At 43.3% G+C, this 24659-nt stretch overlaps 1 protein-coding gene across 1 annotated transcript in view; it reads left to right on the top strand.

Moving 5' to 3' along the window:
- The window catches only part of DISC1 (disrupted in schizophrenia 1), a 446732-nt gene extending 438265 nt beyond the window's left edge, over nt 1–8467 (top strand). Inside the window, exons 13-14 of the mRNA XM_018042542.1 lie at nt 3670–3827; nt 7892–8467. Coding sequence (XP_017898031.1) covers nt 3670–3809 — 140 coding nt within the window. The 3' untranslated portion in view covers nt 3810–3827; nt 7892–8467. The remainder of the gene's footprint in view (nt 1–3669; nt 3828–7891) is intronic.

Below are 24659 nucleotides of genomic sequence, written 5' to 3'. Positions count from 1 at the left end.
CTGTGGTTCTATTTGCATTCATGTCCAGGAAACCCTCCTGGATTTCTGTTCTTTCTCTTTACTTGGAATGCATGGTGCCCAATCCATTAGTCTTGGTGGTGCTTGATGGCATGCAAACACTCTAAATACATCCAGATACGTGCAAAATGCCACATGAGCTTAAGAGCCCTTGCTTGGTTCAGCCTTAAAACATGCAGCTGTAACTGACAAAGGAAATGGGAGTTTGGGGGACTTGCTCTTGCCTCCTTGGAAGTGCTTTCATCCTCTAGAACTGAAGAGCTGGAAGAGGGATTGTGATCATCATGGGGTCATAGGTGAAAGAACTGAGACCCTAAGACGCTGCAGTTTGACCGTTGTGTGCCACTAGTCTGATGCGAATATGCGGGCCTGGGTTCTTCCCTCTGGTCCCCACGAAAAGGAGTGGACTGGGAAGAGGAGGCGCGGGAGCCCAGGAGAGGTGTGGACACCTGGCTCCTACTGCAGGCTTAGCACGGGTGAACTTGGCCCTGGGCGGCACCGCAGGAAGTGCGCCTGCGCAAGCTTCACACCCTTTGAGGCTGCTGCCTGTGGGTGGGGCTTTCCTCTTTCCTCGTCAACAATTGGGCCCCTCACTTTTGGCTTTGGGAATGAAGGAAAGTTCCCAGGACTGTGGCCACAGGGCCTGCAGAGGGATCACTGTTGATAATGAAAAAATAATTTAGCAAATGAGTAACTTACTTCTTTTGGAAGCAAAGGGGATCAGATGAACTGAAGACCATCGTTTGACCCAGCTAATAAAATGATCGCTTAGAATCACAATCGGCAGTAAAATACTCAATTGTTTCTGATGTATAAACAAAAGACCCCTTTGAAAAAAATCTGAGGATCTTTGGACATGGCTGCCCTAAAGGACAGTGTTGTCTTAGCACCGAAAGACACGTGTGAAACGTGCCTTTATTCATTGCAAACACACTCTGCACAATTTTACTATCAAGAAGTAATGTTCTTGGCACTTCCCTGCTGGTGCACTAGTTAAGAATCCGCCTTTCAATGCAGGGGACGTGGATTCAATCCCTAGTCAAGGAGCAAAGATCTCTCTTGCTTCCAGGCAGCCAAGCCCATGTGGCAAAATTCAGGAGCACATGTGCTTCAGCGAAGACCCAGCACAGCCAAAATTTTTAAAAATATTTTTTAATTGTAAAAAAAGTTTTTAAAGAAGTAATACTCTTGCCTAATACACCTGTAGTCTATAGCAAGGCGGTCTCGGGTTCAAAGGGGTTTTTAAAGATACTGGCATGGCAGTCCTTGTGCCATTGTTGAAACTTATGTGCTGATTTTCTCAGCTGCCACAGGTCTTTGGGGGCGTATCTGTTACAGAGAATGAAATACCCACTTGGCTGAGAGGCTGCTAGAGCACTGACATACTGAGAGTCATTTAACCCCTTGTAGACCTCTTCTTGCACCTAGATGTAACAAGCACCTCTGTCACGTATACATAAATTCCAGCACCGAAGTTTTACTCTGTTTCCTCAGAACTTTCACAAAACACGTGGTCAAATATCAGTCGGCTTTAACTATGAACTTATTGGGGGAGAGTCAGGAAAATCTGCATTTTATAAGTAAGATGATGAAAGCATTTGCCAGCTTCCCAGAGCTGATGGGCACATCCTCAAATCTCCATCTTCTCATTCCTCCCTGTATCCCTGGAGACCATTGTCTGAGGGGCTGAGACTGTCTGAGATTATGGTCTGAGTGTTATTTTCGTTGTATAACAGTCTTTTTCTTTTGTGGCTTCTCTCTCACTTTCTTTTCAAAACCCATTTTCAGTGTCTTCTCCCAATGCTAGACATTTTATGACGAGACATTGTATGACTTCTTTAAGAGGCAGTTGAGTTTGGTTCAGTTTCTGTCTCTAAAAAGCTTGGTTGTCATTCAGCATATCACAAGAGTGGGGCCTGTCGTCCCAGACTGCCTATCAGAGGTAATGATGTCTCAGGAGTTTGTCAGGATTCATAAACTGCTTAAGCTCTATGTTTATTCTTTATAAACGTAGCTTAACTTTGTGATTAATTGGCAGCTTGGTATTTGGTCTGGGACCACTTATGTTCCTGCTTGTGTAAAGTCATATGTATTTTCACTAAAGATTAACAGAGCTGTTCAGAGAAATAGAAGAAAATGAAGTCTTTTAAAAAAGGAAAAAGACAAGTATTGGATGCTTTCTTCTCTTGGATCTCAACTCCGCCCTCATCCCCCCCCCTCAAGTTCAAGTGCAAGGAGTGAATCATCATAGTAGATGTATGTAAATTAGGTAAATGATGAAGTCTAGTGAGGCTTCAAGAGCAAGAATAACTGCCAGAGCCTTGTCAGGGTGGCTCAGCGATTTTTGCTTAGGTGAGGTTCATTTGCATAATTCCCAGGATCCTTTGGAATTCCTTATTTAAAAAAGAAAAAAGAAAGCTTCCTATAGTCATAACCTAAAGGTATCTCTATCTCTTGACACTGCATCAACATCGCATTTGGATAAAACAACATTGTAGTAGATGTAGGCAGTCTGAGTGGGAAAATTTCTGCAAGCTGCTTACCCTAAAGCTTTCTGTTTTCTCCGTATCTGATCTAGTAATATTTAAGTGGTCTGACCTCGTGCGATGACTTAACAGTGTTTAAGTGCGGTCAACATGTTTCTGTGTTTCTTCTTAAGTTCCTGTTGGATGAAGTTAAGTTAGTTTGCTTATTAAATTAAGAGAATCTAATCCACCACTCATTCTGTATTTGTCTTAGAATTGTTCTGACTGCAGGTACACCAGGAAAAGCTGTGGACAGACAGGAAGACAACCATTGGTTAAATGTTCCTGAGCTTAAACACCTAGAAGAGAGCTCATCTCGTTAAAGAATGGTAGTCATATTATTTATTCCATCGAATTATTTGCTAAGTTCTCTGTGATTGCTTTATCTACAGGAGAAACAACTTTATAGGTTAGGAAACTAAGAGCCCAACAGTTTAAAGAAAAATGCATCAACCAACTAGCCAACCCAGAGAATGCAAGTTCCCTGCCTTCTGTCAAATCTCTAGTGCCCTGAATGGCTTTTTTACAAGTACCCTAGAGCATAATAACACATGACAGCAGATTAGAACCCAAGGGGTTTTGAAGTCATTGTTCCAGGAGAAAACTGAGATTCAAAATGATTTACACAAGGTGACAAGGCTGGCCAGTGGCCGACAGGCACTGTAACTCATGACTGAGTGTGGACCCGTGCTGGCGCCCAGTCCTGGCTTTCTCCAGGAGACTCTGGTTTCCAGCCTTGTTTCCTCTCCACTGTCAGAGCACTTGGATGTGCCAGGGGCCCCCACCCCAGCAGGGGGCTTAGCAGGAGTACAGTCACGCTGACCATATTCCGTGGAGCATCCTAGCTTGCCATCTGTCTCAGCCTAAAAGCTGACTCTTCCTTTTCCTGTTGGAAACCTTCCTTGAGACAGTCAATGACCTCGGGCCTTGTAGGAACTGCAGTCGCTCTTAAAAGAAGTGTAACATTTGTATTAATATTTAATTGGTCCAATTTGGAGGAACTTGAAACTGCAATTAGAGGGCAGTGCCCATCTGCTTTCAGCAGGCACGTGGCTCTTAGCAGATCCCTGGGAGGCTGCAGGGGCCGCCCATCACCTTCACGCGTGTTCCTTAACAACGTGCGCACAGTCTCTCAAGGGGGAGCTCCAGATGGTGAAGGAAACTCTCCAGGCCATGGCCCTGCAGCTCCAGCCAGCAAAGGAGGCGGGGGAGAGGGAGGCTGCAGCTTCCTGTGTGACAGCTGGCGTCCGGGAAGCACAGTCCTGAGGCCTGACAGGACGGAGGGTGAGTGACCGTGTTATCAGCATGAGTGCTGGGGGCCTCTCCCATCCCTTCTGCATAACCAGTGTGCCTGAACCCATTATGGAGATGTGCAGCCTGGATGCCCAGCCGAAGGTGGTCCTCTCTCCTGGGCCTGAGTTCAGGGGAGTTTGCAGATTGGAATATGCAGGGCGGCGGGGGCGGCCGGGGGGGGGTTGATCTGCTGATTTCCTTCTGTCAGTCTGAGACACTTTTACTGTGTCATTAACAAGAGCATTCTGCAGAGGATTTGAAAAAAATCTCTCCGGTACAGACCCCATTAGACAGACAGTGAAACTGTTAGTTGCTCGGTCGTGTCCAACTCTTTGCGACCCCATGAACTGTAGCCCCTCAGGCTCCTCTGTCCATGGAATTTTCCAGGCAAGAATGCTGGGATGGGTTGCCATTCCCTTCTCCAGGGAATCTTCCCAACCTTGGGATCAAACCTGGGTCTCCTGCATTGCAGGCAGATTCCTTACCATCTGAACCACCAAGGAAACCTCATTAGACAGAAGTTGGGGTGAATTCTGCTAGAAAGATGTCTCCTTCCCTGCATTATCTTGCTTTCTGCTGCACTTAAAATAGCTCCTGATTTAAGAACTTATAAAAAAGGAAAGCATACATGTCTCTCTCATCATACCTGCTACACTTTCCTACAGGCGCATGTATAAGGGAGCTAATTAACCCTAGAATCTGGAAATAACAGGTTTTCACCTTAACTTCTCCTGTGATTCTCTATCATCTCAGGAGAATTAAGATCAAAATTTTCAGAAGGTATTTTTAAAGAGACAGCCTATCATGAGCCCCAGCCCTCTGGTTTTCCTGTTGTGGCAATGCCTGTCTTTATAGGATGGCCCCTGATGTTTCATCAGTGCTTGCTGAAATTCACTGACAACTAGAGCAGAAAGGGAGTAGGGGCCATAAGTGGGTTGGGAACTTATTTAAATGTTTAAGCCTCTCGTATATTCCCCTGAACCATTCTCACCCAGGATCAGGCAGGACATGGAAATGGAAAGCTTCAGGACAGGATAGTGCTCAGTGAGGCAGGGCTGTACTCAGATAATCAGTGCTATACTGAGTTAATCACTGCTGTGCTTGGTTAATCAGTGCTGTACTCAGTCAATCAGTGCTGCACTCAGTGATGCAGTACTGAACTCAGTTAACCAGTAATATACTCAGTGAAGCAGGGCTGTACTCAGATAATCAGTGCTATACTCAGTTAATCTCTGCTGTGCTTGGTTAATCAGTGCTGTACTCAGTCATGCAGTGTTGTATTCAGTGAGGCAGTGCTGAACTCAGTTAACCAGTGCTGTACTCAGTGAGGCAGGGCTGTAGTCAGTAATAGTAATGTGGGGCACTGAAGGCCCCCCCCTGGTGAGGTGGCTGTAGAATAGGCTGAACTCACCCAACAGCGCTTCCCAAGGTGCACTGAGGAGGGCAGCCTTGAGAGATGCTCTGCAGACACACCACTCTCCTTTGGCATGTTTGGGAAGTGTCCTATGCCATCATTTCTGCTGGAGAGCAATGGTGCAATCAGCATATTAGCCTTTGAGAATGCTTCAAGTAAGAAAACCCTCTTGATTCTGTCTCACCCGAAACTCCCCAAGTTTAATGGATCATAGTTTTTAAATTTAAATTCTATTAATGTTCCATCCATCTACTGCATTCTCTGGGGGTGTCATGATCCAAATGCTGGTTTATGTCACTTATGTCTGCGTTAGAGATGAAACTCAAAACCTTTGCTGTGCTGTGCTTAGCCGCCCAGTCATATCTGACTCTGTGACCCCATGGACTGTAGTCCACCAGGCTCCTCTGTCCATGGGATTCTCCAGGCAAGAATACTGGAGTGGGTTGCCCTGCCCTCCTCCAAGGGATCTTCCCAATCAGGGACTGAATCCAGGTTTCCCACATTGCAGGCAGATTCTTTACTGACTGAGCTACCGGTAAAGCCCCAGATTTTTGCAGTGTTGAGTTAGTAAGGACTGGCCACAGTTTGTAAGTGTAATTGACTGACTGGTGGTTTTGTATTTCTGTCTCTTGATGCTTACAGGAGTAGTGACACTCCTGTCTTCTTTTGGATCCATGGACAGTAGACAATCTTTGTCATTTTCCGAAGTCTCACTGCCATTTCCAAAGGCAGCTGGTGCTTTGCTCAGCCTTCGGTGCTGTGCAGTGCTTCCGTCAGGAGATGGCCCTGCTTAAGCCAGCAGGTGGCCACAGCCCAGGGAACCAGCAAAAGACTGCACATGAATTTTCTGATTGTATTTTCTACAATTTTCTGGTGAGCACTTAAAAAATATATACTATGCATATTTTAGTAATAATATAATTAGTTTGTTCTAGGAATGCTTTTCAATGTTTTTCAATGATGGAGCAAATTCCTGAATTATTTATCATGTCTAAGCAATATTATGTACTAGTCACATGGCACATGGAATTCCTCAATCCTTGAATTAATTTCAGTGAAGCAAAACTTGTAGAGTCAGAATTGTCTCTAACAAATCCCTACTTTGAGAAGTGTCATCCTAAGAAACCCCATGAGACGTTTTAGCAGTCACCTAACTCAAGGGTTTTATATGACTCAGGTACCATCATGAATAATTATGTGAGGTTATGATGTATCTGAAAATTCTGGAAGCCAATGACTAGCTGAGTGTGCCCCAAATAAGTGTTCTCCAGTGCCCTAGGGGGCAGCATATCCATCTCCTTGTTGAGATGCCAGATCAAGGTGGGTGAATGATGCTTTAACCACCTGCTGCAGCTCATCCCCGGAGAAGGCGATGGCACCCCACTCCAGCACTCTTGCCTAGAAAATCCTATGGACGGAGGAGCCTGGTAGGCTGCAGTCCATGGGGTTGGCTAAGAGTTGGACACGACTGAGCGACTTCACTTTCACTTTTCACTTTCATGCATTGGAGAAGGAAATGGCAACCCACTCCAGTGTTCTTGCTTGGAGAATCCCAGGGACTGGGGAGCCTGGTGGGCTGCCGTCTATGGGGTCGCACAGAGTCGGACACGACTGAAGTAACTCAGCAGCAGCAGCAGCAGCAGCAGCAGCTCATCCCTAGTCTGTGCTGGCGTCAGAGGCAGCCAGGATGCCTGCACAAGGCCAGGGTGTTTCTTCTGCCCACACGACCTTCTCACGCCCCTCTTCAGCCACTGTGACCCCCAAAAACCCAGGGCTTTGTATCTGAAACCATAATATAGGACAGTTTCTGTTAGGGCAACATAAGAGGAGATTAGAGCTTGAATTTAAATGCCACAAAGCAATAACAATAAAAAAAAAAAAAACTAAGCTTTTATGGAGACAGTCAGGACCACAAGCACAAGTGCAGATGGAAAATGATGACTTTGGATCTGATTCCATGGCACCACGCAAGAGAAGCGATGATAGATTACGTGGTAGTCTGCACTGAGCTGCTGGCACCTGAACGCCAGACATTTGTCTTCCACCAGCCTGAGCTGTGGCATGTTCTCAGTCAGTGACATTCCCGGTTCCTCCTAACTTCTTGAAATTTCAACATCAAAATGATCTTCCTCAAATCAGATGAACGTGTAATATTAGAAACTATTCTTCATGCATTGGAGAAGGAAATGGCAACCCACTCCAGTGTTCTTGCCTGGAGAATCCCAGGGACGGGGGAGCCTGGTGGGCTGCCGTCTACGGGGTCGCACAGAGTTGGACACGACTGGAGCGACTCAGCAGCAGCAGCAGCAGCAGTCTTCCTATGTAGTAGGGGTGGGTTCCCCAGCACAGGAGTGTGGAAATGCTCACATATGTGTGTTGGGACTGTTCCAACACCTTTATAATCGTTATCATCTTAGTTCTTACTCCAGCCGTATGGGGCAGGTGTTTGTAGTTAATGAAATTGAACCTCGGGAGACTGATGAACATTACCCACAGCACAGAGCAGGTGAATAGGGGACCAGGAGCAACAGTTAGACCGCTGAAGACAGGTAGACCACTCTTACCTGTGTTCTTACTAAAGTGCTTTCAGTGTCTTTGAGGGACTGCGAGCCCTAGAGCTTATTTGTTCCCTTGAGAACAGATGGTCATCTTGGAACTCCTGCTTGAGACTCAGAGAACTGGGCCTAGGGAAACCCTGGCTCCTCACACCCCGAGATGAGCATCACTGCACTCTGACCATGAAGTCTAGGCTCGGACAGGCTTCCAGGACCCACCACCCACCGCTGACCTAATCCACCATTCGTTCCCCATTCCCTGTAAAGTCATGCCAGGAACAGCCACCTACTCTGCGACAATAGGCAGATTTTCTTGAAAACGTCCATCTAATCGGTGTTTTTCAGAAAACATTAGAGAAAGCAGCTTTACACTCACTGTTTAATGGCTTACATTAAGAAATAATTTGATACTCTAATTCTGAATACCCTCATCTTATCTAATCTTTGAATTTTGTCATGTAATCTATTACTTCATGAAATTTACTTTTTATGTGTTAAACTAAAAATGTTGCCCAAGTCACTGGTGCACCTTTAACATTTGTTTTTTAATCTTCTGGAGTATGGAGGATAGAAAAATGTATCAGCTTTACTTGTCTCATCTTTCTGTTATGGGATGAGTCATGTATTTACATTGCACAAAATGTTTCTAATAAAGCAATGCTTTAAAAGTGTGTATGTGTTTACTTTCAGATATTAACCAGTCAGAAAATGATGGAATTTTCTATTCCAGACCCTTTGAAGATATTGAAAATAACATTACTATTAAATGGGGAATAGGACAGAGTGCCCACTAACAACACTGAAATATTTTACTGGAGATACTGGCTTAGACAAGAAAAACAAATGAGAGTTACGATCTGGAAGGGAGGAGATACATTATTAGTGACAGGTGATGTCATTGTAAGCCAGACAACCTAAGAGTATTAACAAACACAAAATTTATTTACACAAATAACAACACAATCAGCTTACCAAAATCAATATGCTTTACATATACAAATAATAATCAGAACATAAAGTATAAGAAAAGACCTACTTTCAATAGCAGCAAGAAAAGAAAACAGCTAGGAACAAATTTAAATAAGAAACACATAAGCCTTATCTGAAGGAAATTTTAAGATGAAGAACACAAGAGGGAGAATTGAATGCAGAGAATGACATTAAATTTTGGGTAGAAAGTCATCATAAATTGTCAGACGTCTGTAAAAAAATTCATAAATATTACCTGATCCCAACAGAGTCACAAATGTCCAGATATTCTCAGCAACCATTCTCTGCTTCATCCTTTCTAGCAATTCCTCATTCAGGTGCTTAAACTGCAAATGTGCTCACACATGAGCAGAGTTGCCATATGCATTTTACTATTAAAGCAGTTAAACAAGACTCCATCAGCCTGAGGGAGCTCCAATGCCCTGGCACCTATACCAGCAAACCCCATCTATTCCTGTAAATGCTTCAAGGTTATGAAATGGAAGCCTGAGGATGACCAGTCACAAACAGCCAATTAGGCTTTGGACTATAGCCAGTCAGTCCTCCCCTTGCTTCCACGTTTTCTCTGTGAAACTTTCTCTTCCTCCTGTCGGTGGTGTCTCCCAGTTACTTCTGGTTTGGCACCGCCTGATTCCGATTGATTTTTGCTCAAAAAAACTCTTAAAAAGTTTAAAATGCCTCAGTATATTTTTTAACAGCCCTATTGTTTGTAAGAGAGAAAATTGGAAACAAGCTAAATTTTCATCCATAGCAAACTGGTTTTAAATAAATTATGGCACAGCCACACTATGGAATGCTTTGAAGTTGCCAAAAGGTCTTTCTATACATGTCTAGCTGCGTCTGCAGAAATATCACTGCAAAGGGGCCCACTTAACTTGGGGCAGAGGGTTGGAAGGAGATTTACTTTTACTGTGTCCTGTTCTTTTAAAAATTTGTACCAAGTGCTTCTTCTTATTTATTCAAAAAAAAATTCTTTAAGAAAAAAGCCATGATCACAGAAACTGGAAGTGGGCCCTTGGGTAGGGCAGGGCACTTGGGCCCGGGACCCCCAGCACTGCCTCAGAATTTACCCGCTCGTAAGCACCCACTGTGTACCCAGCACCATACTGGGGAGCGTGCCACATATTCGTGATAAAAAGACAACTGTCAGATATTATGGTCAAATGATCTGAAGGAAGTAACTAATAATATTTATAATTACAAATAATACAAATTATAAAATATTATAAATATTACCATTTTAAAGACAAGGGATGAATTTTGACACTTGAACAATGATGTCAGGTGGTAAAGTATGAAAAATTCAATCCCTTCTGTAATTCCAGTTCTGGTCCTGGGTTAGGGAGTTGGGCAAAGCCTCCTTCCTTGGAACACAAGTCTAAGAGATCTAAGAGAGCTGTAGTTGGCTGTGAAGACAGAGTGGGGCCGGGGGAGTGGAGTTACATCTCTCCCCCATTGCTTCTTAGGAGTTACTCGTGCAATGAGTGTTTTCTTCAGATAGGTATCCTTTTAAAGGTACCTACCACATATACATTCACCCTGGAGAAAGGAGGTTTGACAGACACCAGAGTGAAGAACAGTCCAGAAAATATCTCTTCTCATTATTAAAATAACACGTAAGAACTGATTGATTTTACTCTTCTGTTTTCAAGAGTTTGAAGCATCTATTGGAAACAGCTCAACTGCATGACAGGAATTTGATCTCTTCCCATTGTCTTATTTATTCACTCCAGAAACATTTATTGAATTCTTATGATAAAAATTGTTCTTCCTATGATGGATAAATTTGTGACTATTTATAAATTTACAGAGGTTAAAATCTTAGTGAAAATCATTCAGCCAGTAATGAAAATATGCAGTTTCTCAGAACCCTTGGTTTTATATCTACATGATAAATTGTAAGACAATGCCCACACAGAAAGACACCCAATAGCAGTTAACTTCATATTAAGCAAGAGTCACTCATTATTTTGTTTCCTATATTGTTTTATTTATAAGAACAACATTAAAAATTGTTTTAAAAGATTCATGTATAAACCACTAATCTTCATTTTTCTATTCATCTACACAAAAATATACTTTCATTAAATTGAAGCTGGTCTATTTTTTATTCTGCTTTTTATGTTTAAGATGATGGTATTTTCCATTTTGCTACATAATCATTGTAATCTTTGTGTTTGTTGCTGTATACTGTTCTATCAAGTTGATCTGTTGTAGCTTAGATATTCCTATGTCCATCCGTCTGTCCTAAGTCACTTCAGTTTTCTCTGACTCTTTGCCACTCTCAGGCTCCTCTGTCCGTGGGATTCTCCAGGCAAAAATACTGGGATGGGTTGCCATGCCCTCCTTCAGGGGATCTTCCTGACCCAGGGACAGAACCACTCTGTTAGGTGTCCTGACCCAGCAGGTGGGGTCTTTACCACTAGCACTACCTGGGAAGTCCCTATTCCTGTGTCAGTTCAGTTCAGTTCAGTCGCTCAGTCGTGTCCGACTCTTTGCGACCCCATGCACTGCAGCATGCCAGGCCTCCCTGTCCATCAGCAACTCCCGGAGCTTACTTAAACTCATGTCCATCAAGTCGGTGATGCCATCCAGCCATCTCATTCTCTGTCATCCCATTGTCCTCCCACCATCAATCTTTTTCCCACCATGAGGGTTTTTTTCCAAATGAGTCAGCTCTTCACATCAGGTGGCCAAAGTATTGGGGCTTCAGCTTCAGCATCAGTCCTTCCAATGAATATTCAGGACTGATTTCCTTTAGGATGGGCTGGCTGAATCTCCTTGCAGTCCAACAGACTCTCAAGAGTCTTCTCCAACACCACAGTTCAAAAGCATCAATTCTTTGGCGCTCAGCTTTCTTTATAGTCCAACTCTCACATCCATACATGACTGCTGGAAAAGCTATAGCCTTGACTAGATGGACCTTTGTAAGCAAAGTAATGTCTCTGCTTTTTAATATGTTGTCTAGGTTGGTCATAACTTTTCTTCCAAGAGCAAGAATCTTTTAATTTCATGGCTGTTATGATTTTGGGGCCCAAGAAAATAGTCTGTCACTGTTTCCACTGTTTTCCCATATATTTGCAATGAAGTGATGGGACCAGGTGCCATGATCTTCATTTTCTGAATGTTGAGCTTTAAGCCAACTTTTTCCACTCTCCTTTTTCACTTTCATCAAGAGGCTTTTAAGCTCCTCTTCTCTTTCTGCCATAAGGGTGGTATCATCTGCATATCTGAGGTTACTGAGATTTCTCCTGGCAATCTTGATTCCAGTTTGTGCTTCATCAACCCAGCGTTTCTCATGATGTCCTCTGCATATAAGTTAAAGAAGCAGGGTGACAGTATATAGCCTTGACATACTCCTTTTCCTATTTGGAACCAGTCTGTTTTTCCATGTCCAGTTCTAACTGTTGCTTCCTGACCTGCATACAGGTTTCTCAGGAGGCAGGTCAGGTGGTCTGGTATTCCCATCTCTTGAAGAATTTTCCAGTTTATTGTGATCCACACAGTCAAAGGCTTTGGCATAGTCAATAAAGCAGAAATAGATGTTTTTCTGGAACTCTGTTGCTTTTTCTATGATCCAAAGGATGTTGGCAATTTGATCTCTGGTTCCTCTGCCTTTTCCAAATCCAGCTTGAACATCTGGACATTCATGGTTCATGTATTGCTGAAGCTTGGCTTGGAGAATTGTGAGCATCAGTTTGCTTGCATGTGAGATGCGTGAAATTGTGCAGTAATTTGAGCATTCTTTGGCATTGCCTTTCTTTGGGATTGGAATGAAAACTGACCTTTTCCAGTCCTGTGTCCACTCCCGAGTTTTCCAAATTTGCTGGCATATTGAGTGCAGCACTTTCACGGCATCATCTTTTAGGATTTGAAATAGCTCAACTGGAATTCCATCACCCCCACTAGGTTTGTTTGTAGTGATGCTTCCTAAGGCCCACTTGACTTCAAATTCCAGGATGTCTGACTCTAGGTGAGTGATCACACACATCGTGTTTATCTAGGTCATGACGATCTTTTTTGTACAGTTCTGTGTATTCTTGCCACCTCTTCTTGCCATATCTTCTGCTTCCATTAGGTCCATACCATTTCTGTCCTTTATCGAGCCCATCTTGGCATGAAATGTTCCCTTGGTATCTCTAATTTTCTTGAAGAGATCTCTAGTCTTTCCCATTTTATTATTCTCCTCAATTTCTTTCCTATGTCATTGGGTATTAAATCTTTCCAATATTTTGCTGTTATAGCCAAAGCTGCAACAATATTTTCATGCATATAGACTTTCCTTTCCTTTGAATTTTGTTCCTGGGAGGAATTCCCAGGAGTGAGAATTCTGGAGTAAAAGGTAAGAAAGAATGACGCATTTGAAATTAAGCTTAAATTAGGGGACAAATTGACGACAGCGACCAGGCTGCAAGCATTCCTTCCTCTGCTGAGGGGATTCCCGACCAGGTATTGATTGGTTTCATTGATTTTGTGGTGCTTCCTCTTGTCACGGATATATCCACAATTACCACAGCAGGCAAATCACAGCTGGGCAACTTCTGCCATTAAAATGAGCAGCTTCAGCTCGGCAGCGGCATTCCACTCCTCTCCTCACCGATGCTGCCTTCTTGTGGGTCTGCGCGCTGCCTCTTGAAGGTCCGTATTCTCTCCAGGTGAGTGTGTGGGGTCCCACAAGCATCCAGGATTTAGAAGACCAAAGACCTGGCCTGAAGTCATTTCCCACTTGCCAGTTGTCTTCTTGATCCTTTGTTTGAATATCTGCAAAATGAAACTGATGATAATAAACCCTGCCATTTGGCATGGTGGAAAGACTCAAAGAGATCAATGTAAATGAAAGAACTGAAAGATAAATCAACATATATAGGCTTTTAAAATGAGGACATTTTCTAGTATAGAAAGTGAACAGAATCAATGTAAGTGGGAATGCAACCCAGTCAAGACCACTGAGTGCACCCCAAAGGGAATCACTTGAGTTGTACGTGGAGTTTTCTATTTCGACTTGTTCTTGAACTCTGTATTTTAGTATTCTGATTTAAAAATTTAATCTTATAGTTTTTATAGTCTATTATGCAATTATAATATTAATATATTTTCTTATTACATTGTGTTAATAATGCAAATGTGTCTGTATAACATTTTTCTTTTACTTTTTACATTGTGTATGATATGAATTTTGCTCGAATTTGTTATGGATTGGTATTTCTCAGCTGTTCCTTGAAATCGTCTTGGTTTCTCTGGAGAATCAGGTACATATGCTTATAAAGAGATCCTTTGTTGTTCAATTAAAACACTCCTTCCACATTTGCGCCTTCAATTGCCCCTTCTCCCAGCTCCCAGGGTGGCCTCAGATACTCAAGAGAACATGAAAGGTTCAAATAGAAAGTGCCTTGGGGAAAGTCTATTTAACCAACTCAGTCCAGCCTAGCTGAGGGGTAAATAATCATAAGCACCCATGGCTCTTTCTAAAGCATCCTCCCCAACCTGCAGACTTGCATATGAACTAGAGCTTGGCTTTGAAGGACCAGAGCCAGAACACTCCCCCTACCTGGCCCCCAGACATTTCACATCCTTAGCCCCTGAGCAATGCAGGAATGCAGATTCCAGGCCCCTGTGAGTTACCCCAGCTCCTGGTCTCCTTCCAAAGGTGTATTTCAGTACCCTGTCCCTTGACGCACCGTCCTTTTTATCTCCACCCCACTTCAACCACCTACTTTCCTAACATTTACTGATCCTTCCCTCTTAGGGCTTTGATGATTTCCATCTCTTTTTCTTTCCTAATTTATTTGCTTTTCCTCTTTAGAGGGGAAAGGAAAAGTACAGTTCCTGATGACTTGAGAGCTCCAGGATGAACTCTGTGGTTCGAAAGCACCCTCTTCATTTATTAACCTTGAAGGGACTCTGGCTGGGGCTCCGGCACTTATCTCGCCTTCAGTGGGGACTCCTGCTCTCAGCAGGATAAGAGCATCTGTAACAACCACACAGCTGGAGCTGCTGGGAATGGAGACTGCTTCCATAGGAGTCTTTATAAGTAGGAACCTGCACCAAGGCTTTCTTCACCGGGATGGAAGTGTCTGATGCTTTGTGTCTGCCAGACTTCCGTTCTTTACAAGCAGAGTGAGTAAGAATTCCTTGACAGAACATGAGGGGACTCAGAGAGACTTTGATAATCCCTGCTGTGGGCAAAAACGCTGCTGAAGGGTGTCTTTAAAAATGAAGATGACAATAAAACATGCACTCTTACGAAAGATGGGAGAAAATAAGAGAGTAGTAGGCTGGGTGGCATCACCGACTCGATGGACATGAGTTTGGGTGAACTCCGGGAGTTGGTGATGGACAGGGAGGCCTGGCGTGCTGCGATTCATGGGGTTGCAAAGAGTCAGACACAACTGAGCAACTGAACTGAACTGAACTGAACTAATGAGGCCAGAAGGAAGAAAAGATACGTTGTAAATTTGGTGGGGGAAATGAACATATAAAAGACTTGTGTGCAATGGCAGGTCCCACACGAAGCACAGGAAATCTCTGATTTATTATTTGTCACTCAAGGAAATCAGATGCACCGAGGGCACAAGCCAAGTGGGATCTTGCTGAGTGGAGTTTTGACTTTTAAGGGCAAGTATGTATAGGCATCTCTTCTGAGCGTGGAGAGCTGGCAGTCACCAGGGAGACACTTAACCTCCAGGGGCTTGAAGTGAATTAAAGTGTCTGGATATTTGTAAAGTATTTTATGTACTTGGCTGCGCTGGGTCTTAGTTGCAGCATGAGGAATCTTCAGTCACAGCATGCAAACTCTTGGTTGTGGCATGAGGTATCTTAGTTCCCTGACCAAGGATGGAAACTGAGGCCCCTGCGTTGGGAGCGCAGAGTCTTAACCACTGGACTAGCACGGAGCTCCCTGTCTGGATATTTTGTGCTTGGAAGATCCTGGGCTCTTTGCCATTGTGAGGCCAATGAACCATGGTAGGTCTCAGATGTAAGGAAGATTCTAGACCTCAAATTCACAGACAAAGGGTTTCTTTGGTTCTGTGTTTCTTTCCCGTGAACAAGCAGTACTTGAGGTGCATGGTGTCAGGTCTGGACCTTGTCCTGGGAGGCTGTGCCCTGCTAGATGCCCAGAGTGGAATTCTAAAGGCAGTCAGCGGACAGGCCAGTGGAAGATTGACCCAAAGCAAGTGTCCTCAGGGATGACACCAGCTCATCCACGTCGGGAACTGAGACTGACTCAGTTGGGGAGGTTGAGAACCGACACTGAATCATTTCCTTGCTCTCCCCACTCCAGCCCACCCCTTCTCCCTTTCTCTCTCTTGTTAAACCACTTTCTTGTTAAATCAGCTATTCATTGGTGATGGTATGGCAAATCTGAAATCATAGCCACTAAGAAGATTGCAATAATTGCTCTCAAATTGCCTAGTTCTTATTTTTCCCTTTGTTATGTTATCAAGACACTATGACTCACTCTGCCATAATGCTTTTCCCTGAATCATAAAGAGACGCCTCTCTCCCATAGAGGAAGTGAAGGATTTTCTTGAACTACTGAAAGACTTCCCCAATTAGGGGGGAAAAATTCATAAAGGCACACAAAATGAAACCTTTTATCCCCCAGACATTTCCAGAGGTAGGCATGTGATTCCCACAAGTCAGCCTAGTGGCGTTGTCGGGATAAAAGTTGTATTTTGGTTTAGAACCATGATGGGAAGTTAAATAGAATTGCCAAAATGGGCATGTTTCCTGGGCTCATCAGAAATAGTTATCTGCATGGACTGGAGGGCTAAAATATTCATTCATGTCCAGGCAACTACCAGAGAACTGGGAAGCTTGAGTACGGAAGCATCTGGGATAAAGATTCAGTACTAGAAGTTATTGCTGCAGCCTTGGGCTCTCAGATCCCACGCTCACTCTGTAGTCCCCAGGGGGTGACTCTTGTCTCCCTCACCTCATTAAAACTCTATTTGTGTATGGCCTGCCAAATCCCATAGCATTTTTTCTTGACATTTTGGTAGCTAAGTCCAGTGTTGAAACAAATCTATTCTTCATTGAATCTCTCTCTCCCTCTGGGGTTCTAGGACTCTACACCCCTCGAGGTCTCATCCTGCGTCAATATTCCTGCTTGCTTATTCCTTCTCCTGCTTCAAAGATCGATACCCTGAGCCTCTGTCCTCAGATCTCCTTTCTCACTGGGTAATTTCATCTGCTCCAACAATTTTAACATTATCTTTCTAGAGATCATTCCCAAAGTTATGAGACAATTGAAACTGTTTATTGAGCACCCCCATGTGTTATTGGTTGTTGTTGGGTCACTAAGTGCTGTTGTTGCATCTCTTTTGCGACCCCAAAGACCATAGCCTGCCAGGCTTCTCTGTCCGTGGGATCTCCCAGGCAAGAATACTGGAGTGGGTTGCCATCTTTAGGTGCTGGGTCCCAGATTCCAAACTGGGTGTGGCTCCTGACCCAGGAATTGAACCTGGGTCTCCCACACTGCAGGCAGACTCTTTACCATCTGAGCTACCAGGGAAGCTATATGTGGCTCAGTATTTTCCTATCATTCTCAGATTTTGTCTTCTTTTCAAGCTTTAGATTCTGCTGGAGATTCCTGTCACTACACCTTCCCAAATTCAACATGTCTAAAGCCAATTTCATTTTTCTCTTCCTTCTAAAAATCTGTCTATCATTCAGCTGTCCTTGACCATGGTTCCTGGCATATTTATCTTCTGGGAGACAGACAAGAACCCTCACTATTACCTTATACTCCTTCTTCCTCATCCCAAATCCAAACAGGAAAGTCTTAATGCTTTTAGCATTTCAAGGTTTTATCTCTCTCTTATTTTCTCTATTCACTATCTTGTCCAGTTTCTCATCATACTTACTTGAACTATTGCTATAGGTTTCTAATTGGTTTCTTTGTCTTGCATGTCTCATAATTCAAATTCGTGGTCGAAGTTATCTTCCTAAACCAATGGTTAGATCAGGCTCAAAATCTTTCGGTGATTTGTTGTTGCCCGGAAAATAAAATTTTTATTCAAGGGTGATCATTGTCTGTAACCAGACTATCCTTCCAAACCCATCTTCAGCAACCTCCTCCCAGTTACTCTGGGTTACTCACTATTCCTCAAATTCTCACCTGTTTCCATACCAGCCTTTGCTCATGGTTGTGCTCACAGCCTTGATTCTTGGGTTTCACGTATCTCACTTCATGATCATTTGTCCCGAGTGTGAGGGGAGAAAAGCAGTGAAGCCCTGGGTTTGGGATCTGAGCAAGTGAGTAAATAGTGATATCATTATGGAGGTAGAGAAGAGCTTGAGGAAGAGGGTGAGTGTGTGTGTGCTGGAAGAGGGGTGCAGGGAATGGAAATTGCCGCCGGAATATTGAGGAGGCAGCATATATTTAAACTGGACCAGGGAGTCGTGTCCTGTTGCATTGTTGCTAAGCTGTGTCCGACTCTTCGTGACCCCATGGCCTTCAGCATGCCAGGCTTCCCTGTCCATCACCATCTTCCAGAGCTGGAGATGGTGCTTACATGATAATGCCATATAGACAGTGCTTAAAGCCATAGAACCGTGTGGAACAAGTAGGAAGAGAGGAATACTTAAAACAGAGAGAAGTGCAAGTGGAGAAAAGGAAAGAAAGTCACAGGACATTATAAGAGTTAACAAAATCCTTGGGAGTTTTAATGTGAAGAAGAGCAGAAACATGATTCCATATTCAGCAGAGAACTTCCAAGGGATTTGCATGAATAATCTTAATTATAACAACAACCCCACAGGTAGTTAACTGTTATCCCTCTTCTACAGATAAGGAAACTTAAACTTATGGATCACTACCTATAAGGAGGAGGTATTGGATTGCCTCAGTCCAAAAACCGAAAAGAGCAATGTTACCAGGAAATAGAAACACCTTGATTCCATTTTCATGTTGTCTTATGATTAAAATACAGTGACTTTTAGCTATCGCACTGGCTGATTCGCTTCTCTTCTTACGGAGTCTTGCGCAGTATTTAGGTGTCGCTGAACCAATATATCAATGGCTTGTGACGCATGTTGTTGTTGTTTAGTCGCTAAGTCTTGTCCGACTCTTGCGACCCCGTGGACTGTAACCCGCCAGGCTCCTCTGTCCATGGAATTTTCCAGGCAAGGATACTGGGATAGGTTGCCATTTCCTTCTCCACGGGATTTTACCAGCTGAGGGACTGAACCTGTGTCTGCTGCATTCCCTGGGGGATTCTTTACCACTGAGCCTCTTGGGGACCTCTTGTAATATGTATGACCAGTTTATCTTAGGTAACCCTTGAGAATGGAGGAGCTGGTGAGCACCCACTGTTTACTGGTAAACTGTTTAATTGGAACCTGGCAGCAGAGTTCATCTTCAATATGATTGCAACTTACTTAAAGTTTATAATTAGGGTCCTCCTTCTTTCTACATCATTTTCCTCCTTTTTAGGAACTTCTGTTCCTCAAAGTACTTGGCTCTTTGATACAGTCAGACATCTCTGGCACTCCAGACTTATGCATATATGATGGTCTGATCTGCCCTTCTTGAGACCAGCTCTGGTCCCCTACTCCTTCCCTTGGAAGCCTGGACACCCACCTGACGTGTGAATAAGGTAAGTCCCTTGCCCAGGTCTTCTGCAATTGAAGTTTTCATTCTGTCTACCCTCTGAAACATGGGCCACTGGGGAAAGGAATGGCAAACCACTGTAGCATTCTTGCCTTGAGAACCCCATGAATAGCATGAAAGGCAAAAAGATATGACAATGAAAGATGAACCTCCCAGGTCGGGAGGTGTCTGATATGCTGCTGGAGAAGAGTGGAGAAATAGCTCCAGAAGGAATGAAGAGGCTGAGCCAAAGCGGAGATGATGCCTGGTTGTAGGTGCATCTGGTGGGGAAAGTAAAGTCCGATGCTGTAAAGAACAACACGGCACAGGAACCTGGAGTGTCAGGGCCATGAGTCAAGGCAAATTGGAAGCAGTCAAAGAGGAGACGGCAAGAGTGAACATCACATTTTAGGAATCAGTGAACTAAAATGGACGGAAATGGGTGAATTTCATTCAGATGACCGTTATATCAACTACTGTGGGCTAGAATCCCTTAGAAGGAATGGAGTAGCCCTCATAGTCAACAAAAGAGTCTGAAATGCAGTACTTGGGTGCAATCTCAAAAATTACAGAATGATCTCAGTTCGTTTTTAAGGCAAACCATTCAATACCAGAGTAATCCAGATCTATGCCCCAACTACTAATGGCGAAGAAGATGAAGTTGAATGGTTCTAATGAAGACCTATGAGACCTTCAAAGGACACCAATAAAAGGTGTCCTTTTCATCATAGGAGAGTCAAGAGATACCTTGAGTAACAGGCAAGTTTGGCCTTGGAGTGCAAAATAAAAGAAGGAAAAGCCTAACAGAATTTTGCCAAGAGAATGCACTGATCATAGCGAACAATCCTCCTCCAACAACATGAGAGATGACTCTACACTTGGACATCACTAGATGGTCAATACTGAAATCAGATTGATTTTATTCTTTGCAACTGAAGATGGAGATGCTCTATACAGTCAACAAAACTGACCAGTAGCTGACTGCGGCTCAGATCATGAACTACTTACTGCGAAATTCAGACTTAAACTGAAGAAAGTAGGGAAAACCCCTAGGCCATTCAGCTATGGCCTAAATTAAGTCCCTCATGATTATACAGTGTAAGTGACAAATAGATTCAAGGGATTAGATCTGATAGAGTGCCTGAAGAACTATGGGTGGATGTTCATAACATTGTATAGAAGGCGGTGATCAAAGCCATCCCAAAAGGAAAGACGTGCAAGAGGCAAATGATTGTCTGAGGAGGCCTTACAAATAACTGAGAAAAGAAGAGAGATGAAAGGCAAAGGAGAAAAGGAAAGATATACCCATCTGAATGCAGAGCTCCCAAGAATAGCAAGGAGAGATAGGAAAGCCTTCCTCAGTGATCAGTGCAAAGAAATAGAGGAAAATGATAGAATGGGAAACAACTAGAGATCTCTTTTAGAAAATTGAAGATACCAAGGGAACATTTCATGCAAAGATGGGCACAATAAAGGACAGAAACAGTATGAACCTAAAAGAAGCAGAGGATATTAAGAAGAAGTGGCAGGAATACACAGAAGAACTGTACAAAAAAGATCTTCATGACCCAGATAACCACAATGACGTGATCACTCACCTAGAGCCAGACATCCTGGAGTGTGAAGTCAAGTGGGCCATAGGAAGCATCACTTCAGAAAAAGCTAGTGGAGGTGATGGAATTCCAGCTGAGCTATTTCAAGTCCTAAAAGACGGTGCTGTTAAAGTGCTGCACTCAATATGCCAGCAAGTTTGGAAAACTCGGCAGTGGACATAGGGCTGGAAAAAGTCACTTTTCATTCCAATCTCAAAGAAGGGCAATGCCAAAGAATGTTCAAACTACCACACAAATGCACTCACTTCACATGCTAGCAGGGTTATGCTCAAAATCTTTCAAGCTAGGCTCAAAATTCTCCAAGCCAGGCTTCAACAGTACATGAATTGAGAACTTCCAGATGTTCAAATTGGATTTAGAAAAGGCAGAGGAACCAGAGATCAAATTGCTAACATCTGTTGAATCTTAGAAAAAGCAAGGGAATTTCAGAAAAACATCTGCTTCAATGACTAGGCTAAAGCCTTTGACTGTGTGGATCACAACAAACTTGAAAATTCTGAAAGAAATGGGAATACCAGACTACCTTACCTATCTCCTGAGATACTGGTATGCAGATCAAGAAGTGGCAGTTAGAACTGAACATTGAAGAATAGACTGGTTCAAAATCGGGAAAAGAGTATATTAAGGCTGTATACTGTCACCCTGCTTATCTAACTTATATACAGAGGACATCATTCAAAATGGTGGGCTGGATGAAGCACAAGCTGGAATCAAGATTGCCGGGAGAAATATCAGTAACCTCGGATATGCAAATGATACCACCCTAATGACAGAAAGCAAAGAGGAAATAAAGAGCCTTTTGATGAAGGTGAAAGGGAAGAGTGAAAAGCCTGGCCTAAAACTCAACATTCAAAAAATGAAGATCATGGCATCCAATCCCATCACTTCATGGCAAATAGTGGTGGGGTTGGTAGGGGGGGAATGGAAACGATGACAGACTTTATTTTCTTGGGCTCCAAAATCACTGCAGATGGTGAGTGCAGCCATGAAATTAAAAGATGCTTGTTCCTTGGAAGAAAAGCTCTGACAGACCTACACATCGTATTAAAAGCAGAGACATCACTTTGCCAGCAAAGGTCTGACTAGTCAAAGCTATGGTTTTTCCAGTAGTCATGTAGGGATGTGAGAGTTGGACCATAAAGAATGCTGAGCACTGAAAGACTGATGCTTTCAATATGTGGTACTGGAGAAGACTCTTGAGAGTCCCTTAGACTCCAAGGAGATCAAATCAGTCAATACTAAAGGAAATCAACCCTGAATATTCATGGGAAGAACTGATGCTGAAGCTGAAAGTCCGTTTCTTTGGCCACGTGATGTGAAGAGCTGACTCCCTGGAAAGACCCTGATGCTGGGAAAGATTGAGGGCAGGAGGAGAAGAGGGCGACAGAGGATGAGATAGTAGCATGGCATCTTTGACTCAATGGGCATGAGTTTGAGCAAATCAGGGGGATAGTGAAGGACAGGGAAGCCAGCCACGCTGCACTCCATGGGGTCACAAAGAGACACGGCTGACTGACTAAACAACAACTTCCCAATGTGCAAGTGATAGTTGGACTTTGCCTGGTGTTATTGAATCACAGGACAATAGTCATGAAAAATATAAGAAGCAGCTGGTCAAGTAAATTCTTCCATGTTCCTGGGAATTGAGAAGGAGAAAAAATTGAAATGGTAGTGGTAGGAGATATTTCTTTCTTTCCCTGATTAATAATCCTTATGTTCCCTAGCACAGAAGGAAGATCTGAGCAGAATATGCCGAAGAATGATTAAAAATTAGTAAAGTATATAACAACCAATAGACCAAAGCTTATCCATTCAAGGGACTAATGCTTAAAAGGTAGGCTTTCCAGGAGATGATAGTCTTACTTTAATTAGTCTAATTCTTCTTTTTGAATTGTCTTAGATCCAATTTCTACACCTCACCACCCTGGGCACACAAGCCTGTGCACGCTTGCCCTTGTCCAGAGAAGTGACGTGATTTTGGCCACCATGTCCCAATTTCGCAAGGGGTTCTCTCCTTCCACTCAAATGATTGGAAGCAAGGTTGTCTGAGTAATCTAGTTCTTTCTTGGGATACAGTGAAGAGATGAGAAGGGAGTGAGAATGGATGCTGGTTCCTGAAAACATCTAGCACGATTACTGCTCACATTTGTTACTCTGAGAAAACTGTCATGGAAACTGAAGGGAAAAGCTGTGATCTGAATACAGGTTTACCGTAATTAGGACTTCCCTGATAGCTCAGTTGGTAAAGAATCTGCCTGCAGTGCAGGAGACCCCGGTTCAATTCCTGGGTCGGGAAGATCCCCTGGAGAAGGGAGAGGCTACCCACTCCAGTACTCTTGGACTTCCCTTGACTCAGCTGCTAAAGAATCTGCCTGCAATGTGGGAGATCTGGGTTTGATCCCTGGGTTGGAAGGTCCCTTGGGGAAGGGAAAGGCTACCCACTCTAGTATTTTGGCCTGAAGACTTCCATGGACTACAGTCCATGGGGTCGCAAAGAGTCGGACGTGACTGAGCCACTTTTGCTTTCAATTTACCTTAATCTAAGCTCATACTCTTAACTGGTACAATGTACTTGGCTGTGTTTGACTGTTGATTAACTTCAGGTTGTTTTCAAAGAACAATATATGCCTTCAAAGAAGAAGATCTGGCACACTTAAAGTTTTCCAAAACTGACTCTGAAGACAGTTTCGAAACTGAAGTTTCAAAAATGTTTTGCATTATGACAGTAACACTAGATAAAAAGTTTAAAAGCTTCCCAAAGAATCAAGACCATTTTGGTGGTTGTATAAATTATGAAATTTTCAGTGACTCAAAATTCCTGCTAAAACACGGCATCTACCATCTCTGTTTGCTTTCCACTGATGGAAGCACATCACAGGGCCCAAGTCCAACCTCAGTAGAGCGCGAGCGATTCCCCACTCATTGCAGGCACAAACGTCCTATAACTGCGGGCAGTACAGCTTAGGGGAAAGTAAATATTTGGAAAAAACAAAATAATCTCCCACAGCTTATGAAAAAGGAAAAAGAGGACAGGGAAACAATCTAGACAAAGAGCCAACTCAATAACAACAAAATTGGAAAGTAAAATGCATTTTCCAAGAGTCATAAAAGGAAAGAGAAACATATTGGTCTGTTTATTAGATTCAGGGCAAGGTTGAATGGAAACACTTCTCTTAACTAAAAAGGAAAGAAGTAATTTTGCAACTGAAAATACAGAAATTTCCAGAGACTGCCCCCTTGGAGATCAAATAATTTGGACACAGTCATGTCAAACAACTGTGTTGCCACCACACACACTGGATCAGGGAAGGAAATAGTTTAAAATTGCTCAGATTAATGGAATATGTTAAAATCTGAAAAAACCTAATAATTAAATCCTGAATTATCTGGGAGTCACAAAGTAATCTTTAGGAAATCACAAAGGACTGGCACTTAAAGGGGCTTCCCAGGTGGCTCAGTGGCAAAGAGTCTGCCTGCCAACGCAGGGGACACAAGAGATGTGGGTTCAATCCCTGGGTCGGGATGATCCCCTGGAGAAGGAGATGGCAATGTACTCCACTATTCTTGCTTGGAAAACCCCATGGACAGAGGAGCCTGGCGGGCTAGGGTCCATTGGGTTGCAAAGAGTTGAACATAACTTAGTGGCTGAGCACATAG

Source organism: Capra hircus, chromosome 28, assembly GCF_001704415.2.
Source record: "Capra hircus breed San Clemente chromosome 28, ASM170441v1, whole genome shotgun sequence".
Lineage (NCBI taxonomy): Eukaryota > Metazoa > Chordata > Mammalia > Artiodactyla > Bovidae > Capra > Capra hircus.
This window is presented reverse-complemented; position numbering and strand designations above follow the sequence as displayed.